The following is a 17299-nucleotide window of genomic DNA, read 5'->3' on the forward strand; positions in this document are numbered from 1 at the left end:
AAATAAGTATGTGTGTCTAAAAACCACTAGAGTATTTATGGTAACACTTTACAATAAGGTTCATTATTAACAAACATGAACTAACCACGAGTAATACATTTGTTACTGTATTTACTAATCTTCGTTAACATTAGTTAATGAAAATACAGTTGTTCATTGATTGTTCATGTTAGTTCACAGTGCATTAACTAATGTTAACAAGATTTTAAAAAATGTATCAGTAAATGTTGAAATTAACGTTAACAAAGATTAATAAATGTTGTATAAGTGAAGTTCATTATTAGTTCATGTTAACTAATGTAGTTAACTAATGTTAACTAATGAACCTTACTGTAAAGTTACCAAATTTATAAGCCACTTTATATAGAACTCCATAGGAATCTAGTGGCTACATAATGTTATTACATAAGTTTTTCTTTTTTTACCCCCACCAGATGGCACTAATCTACCTTCAAAAAATGTGATTTTAAATGCCTTAATTGAAAAAAGGCTTAAATGCTTTTATTGAAAAATAATTTAAAAATATATTAGAAAAAACTGTATTATTTTCAATGGGGAAAAATAGCTAATATAAATTGTATAAATATTGCATACTATCATAAAATACCCTCAAAAGTTTATATAATAATCTAAAAATATTATTAAACAAAAATGTATTACATTGGTTTTCCTGAAAAACGAAAAAAGTAACATTTCAAGGCTTCAGTCACTTTTGACCACAAAGATGACAATTTTGGGTGAACTATCACTTTATTGGAGTTTCAGAAAAAACAAATATGGAGACAAAAGCTACAACAACTTATTGGTAGCACTTTATTTTTTACAATACGTATACTTACAGTGTACTTACCCAAGAAAGTACTGTAATATAAGGTAATTACATGGGTTAAGGTTAGGTTTATGGATAGGTTTACAGTTAGCACCTATAGTTATAATCCTTATATTGTAATTGCTATAATAAGTACATTATTATGTACATGCAGAACAGGACTATAAAATAAAGTTAAAATATTGTGTCATACATGTATTTACTATAGTAAAACCAGAAAATGTTGCATAATTTCAAACAACTAACACTAAAACAAACCCTAATCTTAAACCTATAGTATGTACATGTTGTTACAAAATATTGCTCAGTACTTATTTGTGTAATTACACTGTAACAAGGAAAGTTTTAAATAAAGTGTGACTGGTACAACAATACAAACATTTAATAGGTCCTCATGTTTAGTTTCCATTTGGCAGTTTCCCTCAATCCATCTGTTTCAGCTGAAGGTAATGCCTCTGGGTTTTGAAAGAATGGAAGGTTACATTTAATTTATCAGAAGTAAATTGTAGCTTGCAATTTAATTGCCTGATAAAGACAAAACACTTCAGTAACAACAAAACAAGGTGTGCATTTGGAAGCTGCTCCCAACAGATGTATTAATCTTCCATTTTTTTTTACTGCAGATGTTGCAGAGGTACTGCAGACAACCAACACAATTATCAGGTAAAAACCTCAAAATCCATTTAAATTACCCCAATTTACTCTCTTCCTTCCCTCAGACCTCTTGATGGTAATATTCATCCATCTTGAATTATTCCCTCATCCGGAGTTCATTGCACAGTTTCTTCAAGGGGGCTCTGATGAAAGCTTATCATAAGGCCCTTGTATATTTACAGCGGCTCATGACAGCTGCATAAGAGAATCTAGCAGTTGATATACCCTTGCCATCTCCTTGCTCCACTAACAACTAAACGTTCTTGACTGAGGCTGCGGAATGTCTTAGGAATCATAAATCAAGGCCTTGATAGAAACTTGGCAGCCGCCGCAGCGATCCGTTGTAATGTTACATTAGAGTGGACTGGTTAGAAGTTACCAAACAGTTCAGTGATGGACGTTTTGCAGAGGGACAATTTGGTTTAATGATAATTTGAGAATGTCTCTCTTTCGTGTCACTGCGGCCACTGCGAAAGCCCATCCAGAGAGCTGCTCCACATTCCTGCAGTAGATAATTACTGTGATCGACGTGGGGATGCGCACATCTTTTCCATCTGTCTATGATCTACAAGTCGCTTGCTGTGCTACACCTTAAGCAGACACACACCATACAGAAATCCCCTTCCCAACAAAGCATCCCTGCTTGCTGCAGGAGAAACCCAAGGCTGTGTGAGAATGATGCTGTGGGAGTGGGTGAGATCTATTGAACAGCCAGTCACGGCTCAATATGAAGTTTGTTTGTTGCCTCCCTTGTCTGTGGCATATGCAAATCAGCCGAGTGGGAGGGGTGCGTGTGTGTGTATGTGTGTTTAGCGGGGTCAGTCTGTGGGAAAGTGAAGGAGCTAATCCTGAGTGTTTCACAGGGGAGGAGAGGACCATTCAGTCGCCCGCCCCTCCCGTGAGCCCACCCCACCACTACAGCTCATTGCATGCCACTTCTCAAGACAAGGACGTTGTGTTTTCTCTTTGTATCAAAGTCCCCTCTCACCCCACCCCCCGTATACACACAAACACTTTAATGCTGAACACCTGTTTCTGTACACACACATCCCGCTGATGCAGAGACATGATAAAATCCCACGCTCCCATCTACCGTGGACCACAAAAAAAAAAAAAAAAAAAACTTTCGCATACAGTCTGTGGATAATCACAGAATCAAATGGTATCAATCTAAACTGTCAACCTTTTTATGCATTCTTCAAAGTCTAAAATAGACAAAAGTATTCAGTTCCTTAATTAGAACATTTGCAAGTAAATCTGGCACCATAACCCTAGTTATCCCACGCTTGCAATCGAGTGTTACACAATAGAGTTTTACGTACTTATAAAACGATTTCATAACACGTTTCATAACTGCCTTCAAGTGTGCATGGGAAGCTCCTGCTTCCAAGTTATGAGATCACACATTCGAGTCATCACATATTTCACTGGTCAGAGGAAAACTGGCCCCCTGAATGAGCCTGGTTTCTCCCAAGGTTTTTTCTCCATTGTATCACCTGATGGAGTTTGGGTTCCTCGCCACTGTCGCCTCTGGCTTGCTTAGTTGGGGACAGACAGTGCTTAGACAAAGCTACAATTAGGCCTTACTTTAAAGGAACATTCCACTTTTTTCGAAAATAGGCTAATTTTCCAACTCCCCTAGAGTTAAACAGTTGAGTTTTACCGTTTTTGAATCCATTCAGCCGATCTCCGGTTCTGGCGGTACCACTTTTAGCATAGCTTAGCATAGTTCATTGAATCTGATTAGACCGTTAGCATCGCGCTTAAAAATGACCAAAGAGTTTTGATATTTTTCCTATTTAAAACTTGACTCTTCTGTAGTTAAATCGTGTACTAAGACCGACAGAAAATGAAAAGTTGTGATTTTCTAGGCTGATATGGCTAAGAACTATACTCTCTTTCCGGCGTAATAATCAAGGAACTTTGCTGCCATATCATGGCTGCAGCAGCGCAATGATATTACGCAGCGCCCGTGAGCCCCTGCTTGCACAGGGAACATGCCTTGCAACCATGAAGACGTTTGTGAGAGACGCTGCGTAATATCATTGCGCCTGCTGCAGCCATGATACGGCAGCAAAGTTCCTTGATTATTACGCCGGAAAGAGAGTATAGTTCCTAGCCATATCAGCCTAGAAAATCACAACTTTTCATTTTCTCTCGGTCTTAGTACACGATTTAACTACAGAAGAGTCAAGTTTTAAATAGGAAAAATATCAAAACTCTTTGGTCATTTTTAAGCGCAATGCTAACGGTCTAATCAGATTCAATGAACTATGCTAAGCTATGCTAAAAGTGGTACCGCCAGAACCGGAGATGAATGAATTCGAAAACGGTAAAACTCAACTGTTTAACTCTAGGGGAGTTGGAAAATTAGCCTATTTTCAAAAAACGTGGAGTGTTCCTTTAATGTCCTAATTGTACTAACTATAAATGTGCTCTAAAAACATTACTGGTGTGTATCAAGAGACAAAACAATGACAAAACAGTGCAAGTTTCTTTCAGTTAAAACAGCTCAAACATGCATTTTAGTCTGTGAAACCGGGGTTTAATATTCAGCAGTATTATTGATTTGACTGACTATTGGATGAGAACTGAACTGAGCTGGTTTGATTTGATTAAAAATATAGTAATATTTTAAAATATTATTACTATTAATATTACATTTTAATATAGAGTACTGTGCAAAAGTCTTAGCTTTGTTGTTTTATAAATGTTTTAAAGGAGGGGTATCACACACAGTTTCTGCCAATCGCATGTTAATCTTGAATACATATAGAGTAACAATGCATCCTTCATATCTCCGAAAAGTCTTTCGTTTTGTCATATTTATAAAAGACAGTTACGCTAAACTGAGTCTTTCCGAAAAAAAGCTTAGCTTCTGGAGGCGTGACTGCTGTCAGTGCCGTGGGCGGAGCTAAAGAGTCACGAGCACGCACAGCTTCTGCGTAGATATTGCATGCTAGCTCCGACATCTTTATAAGTAAAAAGGGAACAAAAACATTCGTGTTGTTTACATTATATGCGCTTGTGCGCCAACAAAACACAGACACCTGATGCGGCTTTACTCACCACACGCGATCTGCAAATCCAGCGCTGAACTGGGACTTGTTTACAAAGTATTCATCACTGAATTCCGGGGAACAAACAAACATACGTGCACAACGCCGTTGCTGCCTCGAAAAAAACAAACTTCATCCTCTGCTCCTTGGGTTCTTTGGGAAGCTGAAAAAGGTCATCTTTCCCTCACAACCAAAAACACACTTCTTTGGTGAAAGGAGCTATGTCTCATTTTGGAAGCTGTGTCCTCTGGAGGTCATCAAGGAGTAACCGTAATAAAATTGACTGATATTCATTGTGAGGTGTAAAATACTGTAATTTCTTTCTTACGTTGCAATCTAATGGTTATTTTTCTTAAATGAGACCGATGATGTATGAAGCCTTCAAAGGGTGCACCCCCTGAATTGGAACACAGCCATTGTTGAAAAATCTCTCTGCTTCCGTATCCCGAATGAAACGCGTTGACGGGCGTGCTCTTGCTCTGGGTGATGTGTGTGTGCACGCTTATCAGGGAGAAGTGCCTATACAAGGAATTCCGCTCTCTTTTGACATCATACAGGACACGCTCGAAAAAACCTCTCCGAATATTGTACTGAAACCTGAAGTAGTGTATTCGGCATAGAAATAATCTCTCATATGCCCACTTGTGTTTTGAACCTTTGGCCATGTTTAACGTGACATTGCAACTCTTTAAAAGTGTAAATAATTCAGAATGCATGAAACAGCATTACCCCCCCCCCCCCTTTAATGACCATCTATATTTATTCTCTTAATCTCTTTATTAATATACAAACAGAAAATACAGGACATATGTACAAAAATGTAAAAAAAATAAATAAATCAGAACAAAATGGTTTCTTCAGGCAAAAATCAGTATTTATCAAAGTTTTTCTCAAAGAAGAAACAGCCATTACTCCCATCCTCAGTGATCCATCAGAATTCATTCTAATATGCTGTTGAGTTGGTGCTCAAGAAACATTTTTTTTTATTATTATCAATGTTGAATATCGTTGTTCTGCTTGATATGTCATGGGAAACGGTGACATATTTTCAGGATTCTTTGAATAGAAAGTTAAAAAAAAACAGCTTTTACTTTTTTGTAACAATGTAAATGTCTTTATAAAATAAATAAATAAATAAAAACAATTTAAAAAATCCAGGAAAATCCCCAAACCTTTGAAAAGTATTGTAGGATAGTTTTATCTATACAATATTTCAGAATTCCAGAGTCCACCTGAAGGCCTCCCAATCCCCCAATGTCTCCCAGGCCGTTCCATACCTATAGTGTTTCATGATGGTGTTCACTTCATCCAACCGTCTACTGCCCCTCTCTCTGAAAACAAAGCCAATCACCCAGAATCCTGCTGTGCCTCTGCCCCACCATTATCAGTCTTCAACGTCATCAAATCACCAACAGCAGGCCTTGATAAAAAAAAAAGCCTTGGAAAATATGCGGGACACTCCAAGAGCCAAAACCCTATACAGACTTCAGCCGCACTATTGAAGCCAGATGTTTACTTAACGGGCCAATTTTGATAAATGGCGTAATGATAACCATTATGCATTGGGGTAATTTTATATCAGCGCAGCTCCACATTGTTTTTGTTTCGCAGCCAAACAAAGTCTGTCTGTGCCCACGGCCAGGTGCTGGTTTCGACCTAATTGATAAGCAGTCAGCAGGACCGTGGTTTTCATGTTCTTCCAACATGGCATCCACAAAGGCCTAATCTGCCTTATTCTCAGGCTTCAGTGAACTACAGCATTAGAAAAGCTTTGCTATGACACTAAGTGTACTCAGTGCTTATGGCTTATCAAGTGGACACAGTGGTGGGCTGTTGCTGTTGTTGTGTAATCACCAATCCACACATAGACGTTTTTTGCAGTAAAATATCCATAAAAATCAGAAGATTGTTAGCATGGTAATGTATATGACAATGTTAATGTATTTGATCTTGGCAGAATAGATCTGCTATGCTGCTGCTGTAGATTATAGCTGTTGTTGTAGATTATTGCTGCTGCTGCTGCAGAGCAAGTACAGGAACTTGCTACTGCCAATACATACGCCGATACGATGCTGCTGCACAAATGGCATATATCAAAAACCCATATCAGATCTATACAGGTGGAGCTGGGGAAGTTGGAGGGTTTTAGAGGAACTTTGAAGTGCACTGCAACTGCTATAGTGTATGTAACGAGCCATATAAATGTATGAGCAACAAACTCATTGGCTGCAGATGTGATATGGACCAATCAGCTTGTGCCAAGTAGTTAACGCTTTAAGCCGGGGACACACCTAACGATTAGCTGAAACATTGTAAGACTGAACTGAACACACAAACCGATTGTTTCCTTCGACTGGAGCCGATTTTAATCGTTGACAGTCGGAGAAGAACACAAAAGTTTATGATTGAGACCGCTGCTAAGCAACACACTGTGCGCGGGATCTTGAAAATGGATGTAAACAAACAGCTGGCGCTCTTCATCTGCAGCTATATTTGTGCGGAAAATAACTGAAAAAGTGGAAAAACGCGCAGGATATGTGTGAGGTCCTGGCTGGAGAGGCAACATGGATTTGTTCTCTACAGAGAGAATTTGAGGTGAGTAAACAAAATCTCAATAATAGGTAGAATATTTGTAATTCATATGCTTAAATCTATTTTTAGGGCTTGCACTCCGGTGGTGTCGGCCGTTGTTAAGCAACGATAAGCTGCGATCCTCAATGAAGCTTGTTCGACTTGAAACGGCACTGTACAGACCATTACATTACCACAGAAGTAACGTTAACTTTATACTACCACAATGCGACCTCAAAGGGCACTTTCACTTTTGCGATCAAAGGGGCAGGGCTCTTTATATTCTCTCTGTATATATTGTATCAACTGTTAATTTTGTATCCGTATCAGATAAATAATATTGGCTGGTGCTCCAGGACACTCGCCCAATGCCCTGTACATTACCTGACACGTTTAAAGCTTACGCAATAGCAGCCCAGCTTCTTTCCTTATCGCTTCTATTATGGTATTCCTTCGAAGATATGTTGTATTCGTACTCTTGCCAGAGTTCAACCAGTTTTTCTTCCATACCGGTTGTCCAATGTGTTTTTATGTTTCAAACGTTTTTGACGCCATTTCGCCGCTTGTTTACAATCGCCTGACAGTCTCCAAGGAAACAGAGACGTCATCGGTTGCAAATATTATGCTGCCTTCACGTGCTCTCAGTGCTATTGTAAAGATGACTTTCCTCGAAAAACAAAAAACGAAACTTGAATGCAATTTGCTCATAATCACTACTTCAGAAGTGGGAATTATCAAATTTGAGAAGAATCTTTGTGAGGAGGACTGGCAATGACTGTTTCTAAAATTCTAAGACTAGAATCGTTAGACGCAGCACACTGCACGATTTTAAGCACCAACTGTAAACACAGACTGAACGCAACTGGCTCTGACTCGGGCCGATTGGACATGATCAGTCGTAAGTATCAAATTACATTCATAATCGGGCTTACAATCGTTAGGTGTGTCCCCGGCTTTAGGACCCATCAGTCTGCGCCATCTAGAGTTTCATGACAGAACTATGTATATACTGCAGTCTAACACACCCCCGCTCCATGTCATAACTGATTTTTTGGTGACGCATTTTTTTTTCGTTGGGGAGATTGTAGAAAACCACACAGATAACAATTATTACTATTACATTTTCAGTGTGATTATATTTCCCACTTGAAGCAATATGCCATTTTTATTCTCCTACAAACAATACTTTTCATAGTTGGTCATTGATATATTACTTCTGCAAGAAAAACATTTTGAAGATCAGCAATGAGTCCAAAACAACAGTTGCTTTGTAGCATAGCTCATTTTATTGTTTAAACAGTTTTGCATAGGAAATATATCCACTTCCAGTAATTGACTGCAGTAAAAACAGCTGCTAGCAGTATAGGCTGGATATAACAGTAACAATCACAAAAAAGTCAAGCGTTATTTACACTCATTTGTAATCTTGTGGCATTTTTAGCCCCTGCACCAAATTCAACCAACTCGAAGGCAAGGCAGTGCCTATACTGTTTATAGCTGTGAAAATGGAAAAAGTTGAAATCAACAGAAAATAAAACAAGGCCTTCACTATACAGCTTCTTGAAGGACACATGTGTTTCTTAAACTGTAAGTAAAAACACAAAAACTTGATAAAGTGATTCTATAATGTACATTCAGAACATACAGTAATATTTGCATACAACTGCTGTTTCCACAATCACTACTAAAAACTGTTACAACTTATTTGTTGGTGTTAGTGTTGTTGTTGTCATGTTATAAACTCAGTTACCACAATACCACTGAATTTGCAACGGGCATAAAAGTGCCACAAGACCCCCCTCCCCCCTTAAAAAAAAGCAAAAGAAAAAAGAAACAAGTTTACTGTGGAGCTGGCAAAAAAAAATAAAAAAATTCACCTGACATTTTTTGTCATCTATTGTAGTACTAAGTGTAGTCTAGAGAAACACACTGCCCAACTATTACTTGATCTCTGTGAAATAGAGACTGGGGTATCCCATTTGACTAAATTATTCAAAATTGAACAAAGCACAAAAACACAAAACACAGAACCAGGACCAAAAAAAAAAAAAAAAAGCAGAAACATTTGGGGGATAATAAAAAAAAAAAAAAAAAACATGGGAAGAGGCATCCCATAGATTCTATTTTGATTGGAGATTTTTTTGTATTCCCTAAAGAAAATTCCATGTTTTTATATTTACAAGGGAAAGTCCACTGAGACTTTGAGCTGAAACAGGCACTGCTTGAAATATTTTTCCTTTTTTTTTCTCTTTTTTTGTGTTGTTTTTTTGGTAAACGTCTCATAATATGCTGGTTTTTATGTTCCTATTTATGTCAATGATCACTCATGCTGTTGTAAATGCCCTAGAAATGGAAATATGAGAGTAGATGTGGACCAAAATGTCCTCCTGCCGTTTCCCTGCACTGACACACAGAAGAGCTGAAAATAGACATTGCATGAGTTCCACTGGTCCTCCTTGCATAAGTTATTTACATGTGGCTTCTCTAGGGCCATGGACCATGGCTTTCACAACTCGACCAGACCATCATCTTACTGCTTTCAACTGCTTTCTGAATTCTGCAACAAAACACTGCTTTCAAAAAGATCAGCCCTTTGAAAAAAGAAACTACTCTAGATCGCTACTTCTAGCCAGAAATAAGGTTTAATGTGATCGCCGTATAAGCCTCGTGACATTGTATGCTGTGGTGAGGGGAAGTGCCTCGAGCTACCATGACAACATTCGTAGTTCCGAGGCTAATCAGAGCATCATCGCTAGCTAGACGTAATCCAAACAACAAACAAATGTGCCAATGAAAGGGCTAGTGGGAACTGCGGAAAGTGCAAATGCTCAGCTGTTTTCCTCTGTGATGGCAGCATGAAAAAGACATCTGTGGGTGCACACAAAGGCTTCTGGGAGTACCGAGCCTGCCCTGAAAACTATGCAGCATTCATCCTAACATGGCGATCCCTGTCCATGGCGGACATATGTAAACACTGCAGAATGGAGGTGCCTACGTGCAGCAGAAAAATCTCAGCCTTTCAGCCGGCAAATTCTGTACATGGTATGGTGGGTCAGCCTCTATCGACGGGGGAAATAATGCATGCTTTACTTTGCACAAGACAGCAGAACAATCTGTGATGTCGTGTAGCGACATTACCCTGGTAGTTGTTGTTGGGAGACTCAAATCAGGTGCCTTTCTTCTAAAGTGACTAGGAGTTCCCCAACGGTTCAAAAGAACAAATAATGACCCTATTTAGCACAAATTTCCACATTATTTCTTGTCCCATTTTCAATATCACATAATCACATCACACACACACACACTCTATGGCCACACTAACAAAACAACACTTCAAACATTTATGAAATGTCTCAAGGATCCAAGTTAATCAACACGAAATACAACAAAAGACCTTCATCATTTTGTTTTAAACATTTACAGTCCCATACGGGAATTCACTCCACTTTATAAGTACAGGAAAATAAAAATAAAGAATTACATATTTAGCCTCTTTCTTATGTATCGGACAGCTGTCGAGTAGTAACACAAATCGAAACTCAAAACGGTTTTGTATTTTTTCGTTGCTTTTTTTGTTTCACTAAAAAATATGGACATCACTTAAATTCACCAATACAAGTTGTTCTTTTTACAAACGGGGAAAGAAAGAAATTTACAGTGTACACACTTTTGTCAACAAGGCAGGCATTTCAATAGAAGACCCTCATGTACTCTCCTCTCGTAGTGTCAGAGTCATCTTGAAACACGCACTCTGACGTATTCATCTACACACACACACACACGCACACGCACGCACACACAGTTCACATAGCTGCCAGAGCAGATTTTAACCCATAATGACTACTACTGAAAACTATTGCTATTACGATGGCCATCGAGATGATGGCCCCTACCTACGTCCTCCTTCACGGTTTCCAACACAAGAATGACTCAATGACCCTGACACTCCCACCACTTCAGGAGGAAATGCTCAATGCACTTCAGTGGCATCGCGAACGGCCAGAAGGCTGCAAAGCACTTACTTTTTGCAAATCAAAAGCAACAAAAAGACAGAACAGTGCACATTGAACGGGGCGACTCTAGCTTAATATTATATATACCGTATATATAAACATCTTGGTGAAGGAGGAGAGATTCAGCTTGACTTGAGGTCTCAGAAACTGACTGATTTAAGGGCTACAATTTGAAATGTGAGGGGGATTTGAAGTGAACTTTATTAATTGATGCTGGTAATGCCCTGTGAAGCAAAACGCCTGAGATTTTGTGTTGTTCTGTATTTAATTGAAAGACACTATGGGTGGATGATTGCCTATATGCTGTAGGTGCAAAACCTTTTTTTTTCCTTCTTGATCCTCAAGACCATAAGAGCATTAAATTATTCCCTTTCCCCGAAGTCTAAAACAACTCGAAAATAATTATAAAAACTTGAGATAACTATAAAAACCGATTCTCCCCATGGGGGGTTTTGTTGACGGACTACAACCTCAATAAGGCTGTAAATTTGAGCACTTCAAAAGGGAAGAATAAAAACAGTGATATTTACTGATTGTGACAGATTTAACACGCAGCAACTTGCGTGACAGTGATTGTAATGCATTTTTTATAACAAGTCACTTGTTTGTAAAAATTTAAGGCATCTACTTGGGAATTGCATATAGCTTTTTACTGGACAGGGAGAACGGGGTGGTGAAGATATCTGATAAAAAGATGCCAGCATTGAATACTTTGCCCTAGTGTGCGTAATTCGCCGGTGATTGTCGCTCTCAAGTCAAGCTGTCTCCTCTATGAAAGTCGTCTTCTACCGAAAGTCAAACTAGCACCCCATGTGGGAAGTTTGAAGGAGTTTGTTAGTCACAGTAGGCAAATCAGTGACTTTGCAGCCGTATTAGACCAAATGGTGCCTTCTTTGCAGACATGCTTCAACGTGTGGAAAAAAGTCCTCCCCTTATAGAGAATACGAAATAAACGTCTCTCCTACGCACTTCTCTGCCTTTAGGTACACTCAAGGGAAAAAAGACCTTGTCGCACACTGCATAGAAAGCAGTTCCCACTTTGGTCAATTACAAATAAAAAAAAAAGAAAAAAGGAAAACAACAACAACAACAATGTCAACAACAGCAACAACAACAACAACAATATCAACAAAATAAATGTTTACACTATTTGTATTTCTGTACTAGCTTCTAATAATCCACATAGCTAAAAGCACTACCTACATAGGCAAAACTTGGTATTGCATAATTCTTATAAATCTGGACCCGCCCTCCCCAATAATGACTGGAAGATGGAGAAATAAACAAACAAACGATTAAAACAGAATCAAAAATGACAACCACCAAAATACTGAAAAAAAAAAAAAAATGCTGGTTGATTATAAACTTTAGAACGGTAACTATACACAGCCTTGATACGCACTGTAAATGAGAGATAAAGTAGTAAATGAAGCTAAAAATCAACAATGTCACAATTTCATCCAGAGTACAAAATATTTCTTATCATAAAAATGTTACTTTTTTCCCAAAAACGATAGTAAATGCAGCAAAAACAAGTGTAGTGATGTTTTCTAAAGTCGAAGGCAAGGCACGTAACGTGGACTATATATTTTCGTGCAAATTAAGATTATTGGAAAGATTAATTATATAAATATGTCTGATTGGAGAGACAATGGCATTGTGAATGCCGGGAGCAATCGACGATTTCTGGGACTGCGACTGTTGGGAACTACCAAAGTGGGTTTGAAATAAGCACCTTGAGACCTCGCCTCAACCTGCAGGTTAGTGTTGAAATGAGTACAGCTTTACACACATACACAATTTGTTTTAAATTACTCTGCGTTCCTCTTGTTTCTCATGATATCAAAGTGTAAACAGTAGCTTTACAAGCTAATAGCCGACTAAACATGCATACTAGATCGGTGAGTAATATGTCAAAATAAGCCATTTTACACACGCTGTGTGTCTGAGTCTTTTTTCACCTACTATAAGTTTTCATTTTAATAAATAAAAAAAAAACTACCCGCATGTTTGGGTACGGCTCAAAATAAGTGCTGTCTTGTTCGTGTTCAGTTCTGCTCACGTAAACGTTCACTGTCAATCCCACTCTTTTCTTCCACCCTTAGCTTTCCCTAGTTTCCCGAATCAAGGATGTGATTTTTTATTTTCTTTTTCTTTTTTATGTTTTAAAGTTCACCTAAAAACATTTACTCCCCATTCCTTTAGAGTCTTAGGGCAGACAGACTATGATAGCTTCCCTTCAGTAAAATCATTTAAATTGCACTTGCCTCTTATGAGATATTGTCTTATTTTTCTCAAAATCCTTTTCAAAGGAAATATATATATAAAAAATAAAAAAAAATAAAAAAAGGGGTATTGTATTTCTTACCTAGTAATATAGGCCTTTTCTTTCATTGTAGGAAAAAAAAAAAAAAAAAAAAAAAAAAAGGTTTTCAGAGTTCTTAACTCTGGAGAGTAAATTCCAACCTTTACCTTTAAAGGAAATAAGTACAGGACTGACGAGATTACGGATTCAAAAGATTTTCCACTGTAGGTAAATTAAATGTTGAGGCTAATATGAAAATAGAAACATTCAGTTCATTGAAAATTGTTCCTGTGTTTATGTTACGAATACGATGAGCCTCTGATGAAAGTTTGTTCGAATCGCAGCCCGCTTTACAAACCATCCATCCAGCCAGCCCTTGTGTGGCCGCCCCCCTCTAAATCGTTTCGTAAACCAAGACTAGTAATCGTGACATAAGAACAAGAGAAACACTAACAAGAGAGACTAGCATGTCATGCATATACAGTAAGGCATCTAAAGTTTGTATGGTAAAGATCACAGTATCTCAGTTCAGGGGCCTCCTTACACAATGACTGACTGGTGTGGAGAGGCTCATGTCAGATGAGAACACTTTGACCCGACTCACTCTACTGCTCTAAGCCAATGTCCTTGAGAGGGTGGGACAAAGGTCCATGTCGATTGTATAAGTGCTGCTTGCTGGTTTGTCCGAGGACCTGTCTCTCCTGGGTCCAGTTCAATTGCTTGATTCTGCCTGGAGGAGGGGCTCACCAATGATGTTTATGCTGTAATTCTGGACATTTGTTGGCAGAATCGGAGTCCCGTTCGACACTTGGAATGGAATTAAGCTCGCCCAGGTACCAGGACTGCAGACACACAGTGGAAAGACAGATTGTGGGAGTTATTATAATCATGTTACATACACACTTAAATGTGCTGTCAAACGATCAATCGCGATTAATCACATCCACAATAAAGGTTTGTGTTTACATAATGTACGTGTGTACTGTGCATATTTATTATGTATATGTAAATACACACATGCATGCATATATTTAACAAATATATATATATATATATAGTTGTATATAAAATATTTATATATAATATAAATTATATATAAATGTAAATATATATACACATGTAAATATTTCTTAAATAAGTATGTGTGTATTTTATATAGATAATACATATACACAGTACACACACATTTTATGTAAACACAAACTTTTATTTTGGATGCGATTAATTGCGATTAATCGTTTGACAACACTAAATATATATATATATATACACACACATATACATATATACAATTATATACTATATAATGTATTAATACATTTAATTTTTAAATAAAGTTGGAACATCAAATTCTTTAAAGCTGAATCAGTTAATGAAAGAGACATATCAAGTCTAGACTTTTTCCCACTCTCTTTTGAAAACTACCCCTTTCCCTTCTATTAAATACACACACACACACAGACACACACACACACACACACAATAATGGGTTCGGCATAGTGTCAGGGAACAGGATATCCCAGAGAAACAAAGCACCCTTAGTGCACATGCAAGGGGGAAGTTTCCCCAAGAGCACGCATCCATCTCAGCCCCCTGCAGCTGACACCCACTTTTGGATCAATAGGGTTAAGTCAGCGGGACCGTCTACAGACCTTTCCTATCTGCATTCAGCACGTTAACGGCACTACAACACGAGACTGTTAATTGCGAGCTGTGGTGCGAATCTCAGATGCAAAAGCACCAGGGTGCACAAACAGCATGTTGTTCCCTGGGGGGAGGACAGGGGGGCTGAATGGTGCGTACATGTGTCGAATAATTAGGCAGGCCAGAAACCAGAGCCCTGGTATGCCCCCCTCCTTCTCTCTGCCTCCGTCTGAAATACCTGTCTCACCCAATCACCGAACACAATCTTTCTGCTTGCAGATTACAGGCCGTACTCCTGCTCTGTCAACAGTGCCCGGCGCACACAGCCACCTCTTTGTTTTTTCCCCCTCTCGTTTCTTTTTTTTTTGCCCCTGAAAAAGAAAGGGGACATGCTCGAGGAGGGGTGGAGGGTGGTGGGCTGATTGAAGGAGAAGGAAGGGGACTGTTGTCTGCAAAGACTTTTCCCTGGGTTCACTGCTTTGGATGCAGGTGCAAAGCTTTAGTGGGCTTTTCTTCTGGAGTTTGTTGTTTGTTTTCTGAGGGGGAGACGAGGGCTAAAGCCAGTGGCTGGTGAAGGACAGGGACCCAGCGGATGTGGAACAGTGACTTTATTCTTCCTGAGGTAGCCCGGGGTGATACGGCTGCCTGTCGCCTTGAATGCAGCTAATGATTCAGTCTGAGTTTTATACAAATGACTTGCAGCCAAAGCCTGAAATCTTGGTTAAAAAAAAAATTATGATTCAAGTGCGCACTGGGTCAAACTTTAAGGAGAGAGAGTCACAAAGTTGTTGTATGAATGGAAACTAAATCAAATGTGCACTAAACTCTCTTTAAAAAGCGTTTAATATATCACATGAAGAACTAACTGGACTCGGTCTCTCCTCCCTCCTGCTGCCCCTTTCCTCTCCCTATCTCTGCCGTTCTAGCCTGCTAGAAATCATCTAACAGGAAATGAGAGATTAAGTGTTTCAGAAATGTGGACGGGAAGCTTTGGGGCTCAAATCAGACTCAAGTCACAGTTTGGAGGATTTATGACTTGACTTGATAAATATTAATGTACTTGAGACTTGATTTTGACTTTGATGCAATTACCTGTGAGTTGAGCTGATGACTAGAGACCCGTCATTTCCTATGAAAATCCAATAGCATTAAAATTGTGCACCAAAGTTTTTTCTTCTCTCTCTAAGTTTTACCGGACTGAAAAAGCAAGCAGTACATATTAAGTAGTGATATCATCTACCAATATATGCTGGAGTAATGGCTGCTGAAATCCAGCTTTGCCATCTCAGGCATCAATTACATTTTAAAATATACTCAAACAGAAAAACAGTTATTTTAAATTGTAATAATTTCCACAATATTACAGGATTTAATGTATTTATGATCAACTAAATGCAGCAATGGCAAGACCTCATTAAAAAATCGTTAACACTTTAAAACAAGATTGCATTTGTTAACATTAGTTAGCTACATTATTTAACAAGAACTAACAATGAACAATACTTCTACATCAATTAATAATCTTTGTTAATGTTAATTTCAACATTTAATAATACATTTTTAAAATGAAAAATGTAATTTTATCTGTTAACATTACTTAATACCAAAGTCCCTTTCAAGGAAAGTCTGTTCACTCAGCGGCCATATTTGTAACGCCTTTGGGCAGCTATTTTGGGAATTCAAGACCAAGTCCTATCTATTTGAATGGGGCAATCCTGAAATCTCAAAAACTGCTTTGCAAACTCACAATTAAATAACATATTTAAAATCAGCAACAAAATCTGACATTAACTGTTTCATAAATGTTGTTTCTTATGCTTAAATAGCTTTAAAAAGCTTATTTTTCAGGCTAGACTAGTCAATGCGCATGTGCAGTGCTAAGCACGGGTTTCAGGTTTCTATGGGAAATGGCAGCTGCAGTGACGCAATTACATTATCAATCAGCGATTGGCTCTTTTACTTAGAAGGCGGGATGGATTCTTTCGTATTGCGTGTTGCAGTTTCTCCCATTCTAATAGGAGAGAACCATTTTTCTATACCTATAGTCTTTGTTAATGCACTGTGAACATGAACAAACAATGAACAATGGTATTTTATTAACGAACCTTAACAAAGATTAGTAAATGCTGTAAAACACATATTGCAGTTAGTTCTAATGCACTAATTAATGTTAACAAATGAGATCTTAATGTAAAGTGTTACCAAAAACCTTACTGACCCCAAA

General features: G+C 38.2%; 1 protein-coding gene across 12 annotated transcripts in view; it reads right to left on the reverse strand.

The window, feature by feature from the left end:
• Positions 1–8388: 8388 nt before the first annotated feature.
• Positions 8389–17299, reverse strand: part of LOC137031142 (nuclear factor 1 B-type-like) — a 102184-nt gene continuing 93273 nt past the window's right edge. For 11 of the 12 annotated variants that reach the window (XM_067401819.1, XM_067401818.1, XM_067401816.1 and 8 more), the window contains one exon: positions 8389–14273. In XM_067401819.1, the coding sequence (XP_067257920.1) occupies positions 14144–14273 (130 nt within the window). In that variant the 3' untranslated portion in view covers positions 8389–14143. Of the gene's footprint in view, positions 14274–16167; positions 16205–17299 lie in introns of those variants that run through there. The other variant, XM_067401828.1, reaches the window with a different exon arrangement.

The sequence above is a fragment of the Chanodichthys erythropterus genome, chromosome 11, assembly GCF_024489055.1.
Source record: "Chanodichthys erythropterus isolate Z2021 chromosome 11, ASM2448905v1, whole genome shotgun sequence".
NCBI classification, from domain to species: domain Eukaryota; kingdom Metazoa; phylum Chordata; class Actinopteri; order Cypriniformes; family Xenocyprididae; genus Chanodichthys; species Chanodichthys erythropterus.